At 37.4% G+C, this 10456-nt stretch overlaps 1 protein-coding gene across 1 annotated transcript; it reads left to right on the forward strand.

Moving 5' to 3' along the window:
* Nucleotides 1–735: 735 nt before the first annotated feature.
* Nucleotides 736–8177, forward strand: mchr2b (melanin concentrating hormone receptor 2b). The gene is made up of 2 exons (XM_067456486.1): nt 736–1257; nt 6134–8177. The coding sequence occupies exons 1-2, from the start codon at nt 857–859 to the stop codon at nt 6771–6773; spliced, it is 1041 nt and encodes a 346-aa protein (XP_067312587.1). The 5' UTR covers nt 736–856; the 3' UTR covers nt 6774–8177.
* The last annotated feature ends 2279 nt before the right edge of the window (nt 8178–10456 follow it).

Below are 10456 nucleotides of genomic sequence, written 5' to 3' on the forward strand. Positions count from 1 at the left end.
TCAAAAGAAACGGTCAGTTCTCTCTGGAAAAGTATGCTCCCTCAAATCTAGACAAGATGATTGAGTGAGTGTTTTACAGGAATGCATGGTGCTGATACTTGATTAAGAATGTGTGTCAGGTTCTGATTGGGCTTTAGTTTTAGTTTTAAAGTGTGCACGAATGAATATGTTATATTTACCTGTTACACAAACAAATCAATAAAAGGGGTGGGCAAAACAACTTTTTAAACAATAAATCTTTACAACTTTGAAAAACAATTAACAGTGAAAACGTCCAGCTTTCCTGAATATAATAACACCAAATGTATATATGAAATGTAATTTGAATAAAAGCATCTGCCAATATCGCTCAAATATAAATTATTGAACTATAACAGGTCGAATAAGACATGCGTGCAACAGGTTCCCAAAGTTAATGATGGCGTATAAAGAAATTGATTGTGATTGATTGCCACTGGAGTTTGGAGCATCTTGCTGTGAAGGACTGCATAAATGAATCATCAAATAATTTTCCTCTTAGATATTGAGTGTGATCGGTGAGCTTGGAGAGAGGGCTCAGAAAGGGTGGAGACACACGCATCTCTTCAAAAAGCTACTGGAGGAGACAGGCGCGCAGAATACGCACAGAGGCTCCTGCTTTTGGGCACTTATATGTATTAAAACACTATCTCAAGAGACTGAGGCATCGGCAAACTGACTGAAAACAAAGCAGATGAAAACGGCACGATAACAGACACCCGAGGGAGAACTTTTACAACTTTAAACGTTTTGAATATGAAGTAGAGCGCCGCGTAAAGCTTGCGTACTCGACAACTTTTCTCATTTATTTAATTCCTTTTTAACCCAAAAAGTTAAGATGAACACCTCGGATATTTTATGCGATTCCGCGTTTGCAAATTCGTCCAACTTTTCGTGTGTTAACCGAACCGCTCAGCCATACAGCATCATTGACATCGCGTCTTTCATGCACATATTCCCCACCATCTACGGCATCCTGTGTTCAGTTGGAGTTCTGGCCAACAGTTTGGTCATCTATGCTGTAGCATCATGCAAGAAGAAGATGGTCTCTGATATTTACGTACTGAATCTGGCCATCGCAGACCTGCTGTTCTTGTTGGTGATGCCCTTCAACATCCATCAGCTGGTCAGGGACAGACAGTGGGTCTTTGGGCACTTCATGTGCAAAGCTGTGGTGGTGGTGGACGTCAGTAACCAGTTTACCACAGTGGGGATAGTGACTGTGCTCTGCATTGACAGGTGAGCGTTGCATGATTTTGGGAGAATGCCGAAATGATATGATAATGCTGCTGTGGTCACAGTTTATTTACCTCTGTTGCAAAGTAGGCCTTGAACTACAAAAGGAAAGTCAGAAATGAGATATCACTATACTATCTCATCAGTTTATCCTAAACAGCATCACTTCTCAAGTTTCTTCTCTGAAAAAAAATGGCCATGTCACATGTTTCTTATCTAGAGTTTCACAAGAGATAACAATTATGTAAGATTTGCCTGTTGGGCGGCAGTGGCTCCCTCGAGATTTTCCTATGGGTTTTTATTATGACGTTTTTGAAAAAGGTCTGTGGTAAACATAAGTTGGCTGATGGCGATACTTGAAGATGTTGTTCTGCAACATAGATTTCACACATCCAAGTCGAATACTCGTAAAAACAAAAACAAAACAAAAACACGTAGTCTGTGTCTAGATGAACGTTTGTGGTGTGTGTGTAATTAATGTTGTTGAAAACATCCAAGTATCATCGACGTATGTTTACCACAGACCTATATTTTACTCATAAATGATAAAACCCTATAGTAAAATCTAAAGGGAACCACTTGCGATAAATCTTTCGGATTTTGACTTGCGCCACTAACTCTCATTAGATGCTCAATATTGTAATACAATAGTTTATCATTTAAATGTTTAATATATTATTTTTTGCATTTATAATATTATAAATATATAAATATAACATTTTTTTTCTTAAATATATACATGCATGTGTGTGTGTATTTATATACAAACTAATTATAGGCCTACACAGTACACACACATATATTTTGTAAGCAGAAACCTTTATTTTGGATGTGATTAATCGCGATTAATCGATTTCTGGGTACTAGTGTTAATATTTACAATTTAAAAATACTAAAAATCGAATGTTTTGCGAATAATAAGCTTATTAAGTAAGATATAATGTAATAATTTATTTCTGTGACCTCTGACATCATGTTCTTGAAATGTTTCTTTTAGTGAGGATAATATTAAATGTGCTTATAATATGAAGTAGGCTACATCAGTTTAGGGGTCAAAGGGATAAAATTCTTTATTACAACTAGCACATAACATTTTCACCAAATTATATGAAATTACAGCCTGACTGTTCATCACTGTTAATCAACTGAATGTATGCAAAAGAAAAAAGAAATCATTGCAGCTCTCAAGGGAGTGATCCACGCCACATGACCTTGAATACTGAATCACACTGTGTCCATAATTTTTGTATAAGGAACAAACAGTGTTTGACTTTGAAAAACCCTCTTACTTTGCCTATATTTATGGCACACAAAAGCACTTTAGCACACACTACATACAAAAAGTCCTCATAAAATAGAGTGCAGATGAGAGTTTTTGCTTAGTTGTGAGTGTCAAAGACTTATGAGCCCCCAGAAAGCCTCTGCGTGATTAGGTGATAAAGCTCCACTATAACACTTTTTCATATAGTGTCGTTGCTGTATTCCCAAAGGGTTTTTACTGGGTCACATGCTTAGAGTTACTTAGATAAAGTATCTAGCTGCACATTTTCATCATGTTTTGCAAAGCAATATAATCCTTCAGTTTAAAGAGCAACCTTAAAGTCACCGACACTACTGTGAGCAATACATTATAGACGATGCTAGACACATTCCCTTTCTTTTATAAGGAATTGGAGGGGGGAGGGGGGGGACAACAAATATTGTTGTATGACTAGAGTAAGAAACCTGTTATATTTGATAAAAAAAGCTGATGTGTTTGGACTGTACAGGAGTAAAGTACGCATCTCTTGATTTTATTCTCAAATTTGTATCTGCTTTTAGTCTAGAAGACTACAAACAGAGCAGATGCATTTCTTAGAAATCTGTCCCTTGCTGTGTTGTTTTGCTACTTTAGTAGCATGTGACCTGTTTGCTTTTCAAGAGTCAAGACAAGTCATACATATTGCTAGAAAGCCATTTTAAATTTTAAAAAATGCTTTTAGACAAAGACAGATGTGGCAAGGAAGAAAACTGAGGAAGAAAGCTATGAGGAAGAAATCCGACTTTGTGAAAGCAATGTACTGCATATTTACATAAATGTACACTACCATTTAAAATGTTGGGGTCACTAAGCTAAAAAAAAACAACAACCTTTTATTCAGGCAAGAATATATTAAATTGTCAGAAAGTGGCAGTAAAGACATTTAAAATGCTACAAAATTGTCTGTTTCAAAAGCAATAAATGCTTTTGAACTTTCTATTCATCAAAAAAATATTCACCCTAAAGAAGTATATTAAAGGGTTAGTTCACCCAGAAATGAAAATCCTGTCATTAATAACTTACCCTCATGTCGTTCGACACCCGTGAGACCTTCGTGCATCTTCGGAACACAAATGAAGATATTTTTGTTGAAAGCCGATGGCTCAGAAAGGCCTTCATTGGCAGCCATGAGATTTCCTCTCTCAAGACAAAAGGTACTAGGACATCGTTAAAAAGCCCATCTCACTACAATAATTTTCTGAAGCGTAAACATTTTTTTTTGTGCACAAAAAAATCTATGATACGTATATTCTCAAAATGATGCTAAAGTGGGCATTTCCTGGATGCCCGAACTGTGAGAAACGAATGCACGTAAAAGTGCCTCATCACAGCCGTGAAATGAAGGGCTCTGCGTAATACTCTTGTACATACATCATGGTGCTTCGTGAGTTCATGTCAGATGCCCAAATGGGTGAGAAGAACTTGTCGAATAAAGTGGTTATTTTGATTATTTTTCGTCACTCCGTTGCTCTGATTGGTTGTAGGTCTATCCAATTGAGGTCTTTCCCCAAGTATATGTCTCTGCAGGTTAGTAATAGGCGTTACCACACTCAAAAAAATCTTACCAACCACAAAGTTTTGAATGGTAGTGTACATATACCAAATATTAAGTTACATTATGTACAATATAATTCACATATTTAAAATATTATTTAAAGTTGCAGTCTGTGTTCAAAACGAGTGTTAAAAACGAACTCCTTACCATAGCCAATTCACAACAGTAAGTTTGTAATTATGTGTTATAATTTGAGTGGTACTGGTGGGGTTACGTGTAAAATTTAGAGCTTCCGCCATTCGTCTTTGTGTCATTACATCACATCTGTATACATAAAGGAGTCTGGGTTATAATAGGCTATATGGCGTGTGTGGATGCTGCAGGTGGCGGATCATTTGTGGTGGCCTCCTCTTATAGCAGCTGGAATGCAATTCAACTTGTAATTTTGATGGTGGCTTTTAATCCAGAAAGACAATCATCATTGACAACAGGTGCATTGATAGAAAACCCACACATACGCCTCAAAACATTAGATTCTTCCGCACTGAGGAGCCATGTCGATGTACAAACCACGTAAAGATAACTGCAATTTCATTTGGCAACAAAGAGGTAAAACTGAAGGACTGCAGCTTTAATACTGTGTTATTAAAATGTAGGCTATATGCACTGGAATCCACCAGAAAAATGGATGAATGCAGGTAGTTGGTTTAAAGACCCCTGTGGTACATATCTAGTGTTTAATGTTGTTTATGTGCTGTTTTTAAAATGCTTTAAGACGAAACATGTACACTGTAAAAAAGTATTGTTGGTTTTTGTTGGTTTAACTTAAAAAAGTAAGTAACCTGGTTGCCTTAAAATTTTGAGTTTATACAATGAAAGACATTTGTTTAATAAATAGAAACTCAAAATATTATTGTATCTGAACCACATAAAAAATTTGATAAATCATGAAAATCGCACTATTTGGCAAGTTTTCACTGTGTCATCAGAAATAAAACACACACAATTACCCAAAATGCTTACAAAATCTTTTAATAATATTTTAATAAAGGTTGTCGAATCTCCAAAAATGTTCATTGTATTAACTCAAAAATTTAATTTCAGTGAACTCAAAATTTTAAGGCAACCAGGTTACTTTTTTCTAAATAATTTTTTACAGTGTACAAATTCATGTCAACATTATTGTTGAGTATTTTCTCCTTAAAACTGCAGTGAAAAAAGACTCAGTTTGAAATCGCTGGTATTTCTTACATCACAATCTACCTTGTAACCAATCACGTCAACGTGCCGGCAGGCTTTAGCATATCATTACTATGATCACTCTGAAGCAGTGGAGTCAAGTGAAGCCATACCAGTATATTGTTTTGTTGATATGAAAAATCGGCCACAATTAGCAATATATGGCTGTATTATGCAATGATGAACAATATGCCTTTGTGAAGCTGTTCAAAGCATTTCTAAGGATGCTGATTTTTAGAAAGCAGACTGAGATGGCGAACGTCAACTGTAACATTAGCAACACATTATTAGCTGTTTGATAATGTAGTCAAGCCAAAGGCTAATCATATTGATTAGCATTATGTGTCCGACATTGTTGAGAGCGATACATAAAAAGCATACATCAGCTTGATGAGCCTTTGTGAGTGAGTGGAGACAGGGCTCATTTGCATATTCATGAATCCGCATACAAAATAAAGCCAGGTTGTAGAGGTCAAGCTATTTTAAGCCATGAATACATTTTTGTTTTACAGGAAAAATGTTTAGATATGTAATTTTGGTGTTTAAAGATAAGTTTTAATGTCTTAATGTTTATACAAAATAAGAGCTCAAATTCTTTGCTGAATCACTGTAAACTTCAGATTATGAAGTTCTTTATAATGATATAGTTATATATAATAATATAATAATAGCTCTGCAGTTGAACATTTGATAAAGTTTACTCCTGAAAATAATTTACTGATAGAATCAAACATGAAAAAAGAGAGCTCTTAAATAGCTCAATTGTTTCTCCTAAAATGGAGATCAGTGACTATTGCCAAAGTCTCCAGCTTTTCCCTAAAAAAGACCATCATATTTTTTTCCAGATACATTGCAATCGTGCATCCTACATCTGAAAAGAGAACCATTCAGTGGACCATCATCATCAACATTTTGGTGTGGGTGGGCAGTTTCCTTCTGAGCATCCCCGTCATGATATACGCCAAAGTCATCTCCAAAAAGAACATGGACATGTGTATGATTAACCTGGATGGGCCGCAAGATATGTACTGGTACACACTCTACCAGTCCATGCTGGGTTTCATCGTCCCCCTGATTATAATAAGTACATTTTACACACTCACGTTGTACCACGTGTTCCGTTCCATCCGGCGGGTCAAGCGCAAGCAGTCGGTGTGGGCCAAACGAGCCACTAAGACAGTACTGATGGTGATCGGCTTGTTTCTGGTGTGCTGGTCTCCCTACCACGTCATCCAGGTGATCAACCTCAGCATCCAGCAGCCCACCACCGCCTTTGTGTACGCGTACAACATCAGCATCTGCTTAAGTTACTCTCACAGCTGCATCAACCCCCTCATGCTACTGATATTCGCCCAGAACTACCGCGATCGCCTCTGCCACCGCAAAGAGCTACGGTCCCAGATCAGCTCGTCCAAGACCACCGTCAAAACCGACGGAGGGTCTAGCGTCAGCCCGGACACCAGTCACCGCTGCACTGTCATCTAACGCCCGCTGAACCTCGCCCCGACGTGCTAACTGAGGAAAACTGCAAGGACGCCTGCAATGCAGCACATGCTGCACGGTAGACTGTTTCTCAAAGGGGAAAACTGTGAAAAGAAACGCCACAGTTAACTTTTAGGAGGCATGAAGGAGTGAATCAGCATGGTTCGTCACATTCTGGAAAAGTGACTATAATGTCTTACTGTTAATGTCGTTTACTGTTAATTTATCTATTATTTGTTGTTTCATCGAGTTCTGTCGTCAAAAGGCAGGTTCTGTATGACATTTTGTGCTGTGAAACAAGGAAAAGGGTTGAAGAATTGTCATATTTTCCAAGCAGTTACACAGAAAAGAGATTCATTGAGGTTTTCAAGCTTCAAAAAGAAAATAATTTCATGAACGTAGGCTACATGTTGTGTGATGAATTTTAAGACTTGAAGTCATTCAGTATTTCTATTTTTTTTTTATACTTTGTGTGGGAAACAAACTGAAATTCAAGTGAATATTAAGATCATTGAATCAGGGAGTTCCGTTTGTGAATGAATCATTCATATTTAAAATGGTCCATATACACAAAATTTGTTTTTCTATAGTTTATCAGCAACTAATATTATAAATAAAATGCACAAGTCATATAGACCACTTTTATATTTTGGTGCTTTTTTTGTCCTTTTTAAAGTTTTCTAAAAGCTTCAGTGCATGTTCATTGCAGATGCATGATATTATAGGCCTAGAGCTTTCAGTACAACTCTGCAAAGACTTTTTTTCCCTTTTGTGCACCACATTAGAAAGACATTTTGAATATAGACATGTTGAATTATCTCAAAATTTCCATGTTTGGGCAGACTATCCCTTTAAAGACAATTAAATGTGTTTTGTTATGCGTGTATTGGCTTTTGTTTGCATTCTTGGGAAATGATAGGCCAAATGAGAGGACCATCAAACTTGTCTTTTATGCAGATATCAAATAAAATGTCTTTGTAATATTAAATAAAATCAGTGTTTTTGTGGGTATCGGCCTAATTGATCTTTTGACTTTTTTATATTAGCTCTGAGGTAGTTTTAGAAAATATATTACACATTTAAAAATGTCTCCAGATGTTGCTTGATCGCATCCTTTGAACTCGTATGAAGTTTTGCTGTCATGCATGTTTAGCTGTCTGTTTAATCTTTAATTAGAACATTGTACAAGATAAAATAACCCTGACTGTATATGTTTATGAGCATTTTATTACATGAATTCACAAAGATATCCAGTGTGAAATTCTCTGTGTTCTGTTTTTCCTTTTTTCTAAGAATCCCCTACGGCCCTTTTAAGAACAGTCATGTTCACTGTTAACGTGTGACACTTAAACTATGTGTGACCAGTCACATTTCTGTCTTGCCACCCTCAATCAACACATGGATGCCTGACGAATAAACAAAGAACTGCATATTATTTCTTTTATATATATTATTGCGTACATTGACAAATGCATTTTTAGTAGGGAAGTCATAGAGAAAAGGCAGATGACAAATGTTTAGGAAAACCTTTTAGGTTTTAACATTTACCTCCTGTTTCTTATCTGTCCTGAAGGGTTTTGTTTTTTTGTACTATACCCAAAAGAGCCCTTTGAATGTAAAATCATGTTATTGTATCACTTTGGTGTGCATTTTGAAATAAAATATAAAACAAAATTACTGGGTTTACAATAATGTACTGAATATAAACCACTTAATGTTTATGCCAAAAATGTAAGTTCTGTTATCATTTATAGTCAACCTCCAGTTGTTCCAAACCCGGTATAGCCCAGAAGTGCAGCCATACTAATTTAAACCACACAACGAAATCGCCACAACACAACAGAATTAAACCACGACGCAAAGAAATCGCCACAACACAACAGAATTAAACCACGACGCAAAGAAATCGCCACAACACAACAGAATTAAACCACAACGCAAAGAAATCGCCAAAACAACAGAATTAAACCACGACGCAAAGAAATCGCCACAACACAACAGAGTTAAACCACGACGCAAAGAAATCGCCAAAACACAACAGAATTAAACCACAACGCAAAGAAATCGCCAAAACACAACAGAATTAAACCACAACGCAAAGAAATCGCCAAAACACAACAGAATTAAACCACAACGCAAAGAAATCGCCAAAACACAACAGAATTAAACCACGACGCAAAGAAATCGCCACAACACAACAGAATTAAACCACAACGCAAAGAAATCGCCACAACACAACAGAGTTAAACCACGACGCAAAGAAATCGCCAAAACACAACAGAATTAAACCACGACGCAAAGAAATCGCCAAAACACAACAGAATTAAACCACGACACAAAGAAATCGCCACAACACAACAGAATTAAACCACAACGCAAAGAAATCGCCAAAACACAACAGAATTAAACCACAACGCAAAGAAATCTTCACAACACAACGGAAACGAGCTACAACAACACGAACTCTTCACAACACAACGGAAATGAGCCACACAACAGAAACGAGCCACAACACAACGGAAACGAGCCACAACACAACAGAAACAAGCCACCCACAACACAACGGAAACGAGCTACAACACAACGAAATCTTCACAACACAATGGAAACGAGCTACAACACAACGAAATCTTCACAACACAACGAAATCTTCACAACACAACGGAAACGAGCCACAACACAACGAAATCTTCACAACACAACGTAATCTTCACAACACAACAGAAACGAGCAACAACACAACGAAATCTTCACAACACAACGGAAACGAGCTACACAACAGAAACGAGCCACAACACAACGAAATCTTCACAACACAACGGAAACGAGCTACAACAACATGAAATGGTAAATGGACTGCATTTATATAGCGCTTTTATCCAAAGCGCTTTACATTTTGCCTCACATTCACCCATTCATACACCGACGACGGTGTCAACCATGTAAGGCGCCATCCAGCTCGTCGGGAGCAGCTGGGGTTAGGTGTCTTGCTCATGGACACTTCGACACTTGGTCAGGTGGAACCGGGGATTGAACCACCAACCTTCTGGTTTGTAGACAACCTACATGAACCACTGAGCCACTGCCGCCCCGAAATCTTCAACACAACGGAAACGAGCCACAACACAACAGAAACGAGCCACAACACAACAAAATCTTCACAACACAACGGAAACGAGCCACAACACAACAGAAACAAGCCACAACACAACGAAATCTTCACAACACAACGGAAACGAGCCACAACACAACGGAAACAAGCCACAACACAACGGAAACAAGCCACCCACAACACAACGAAATCTTCACAACACAACGGAAACAAGCCACAACACAACGGAAACTTCACAACACAACGGAAACGAGCCACAACACAACGGAAACTTCACAACACAACAGAAACAAGCCACAACACAACGGAAACTTCCGTTTTGCCCCCTCCTGGGAGGGGCCCCCTCCTGACCACGAGGGGGCTCCATTAAATATCGACATGATTTATCGATTCAAAATTGCTGCAAATTAATCTAATCTGAATTGAAAAATATGGTGGAGAAGAATAATTTCAGATTTTTAAATGGCTTAAATTCAATCTGTTCCACAATGTGTTGTTAGTTTTAGAAGATACATACATTACTTACATTTATATTTTTAAAATGCTTTTTAAGTCGCCTAATATTAAACGTTAT

The sequence above is a fragment of the Pseudorasbora parva genome, chromosome 11, assembly GCF_024679245.1.
Source record: "Pseudorasbora parva isolate DD20220531a chromosome 11, ASM2467924v1, whole genome shotgun sequence".
NCBI classification, from domain to species: Eukaryota; Metazoa; Chordata; class Actinopteri; order Cypriniformes; family Gobionidae; genus Pseudorasbora; species Pseudorasbora parva.

Coding starts and splice junctions, on each gene's coding strand:
- mchr2b (XM_067456486.1), top strand. CDS start 857: ATGAACACCTCGGATATTTTATGCGATTCCGCGTTTGCAAATTCGTCC. Junction 1,258..6,133: donor ACTGTGCTCTGCATTGACAG/GTGAGCGTTGCA, acceptor ATTTTTTTCCAG/ATACATTGCAATCGTGCATC.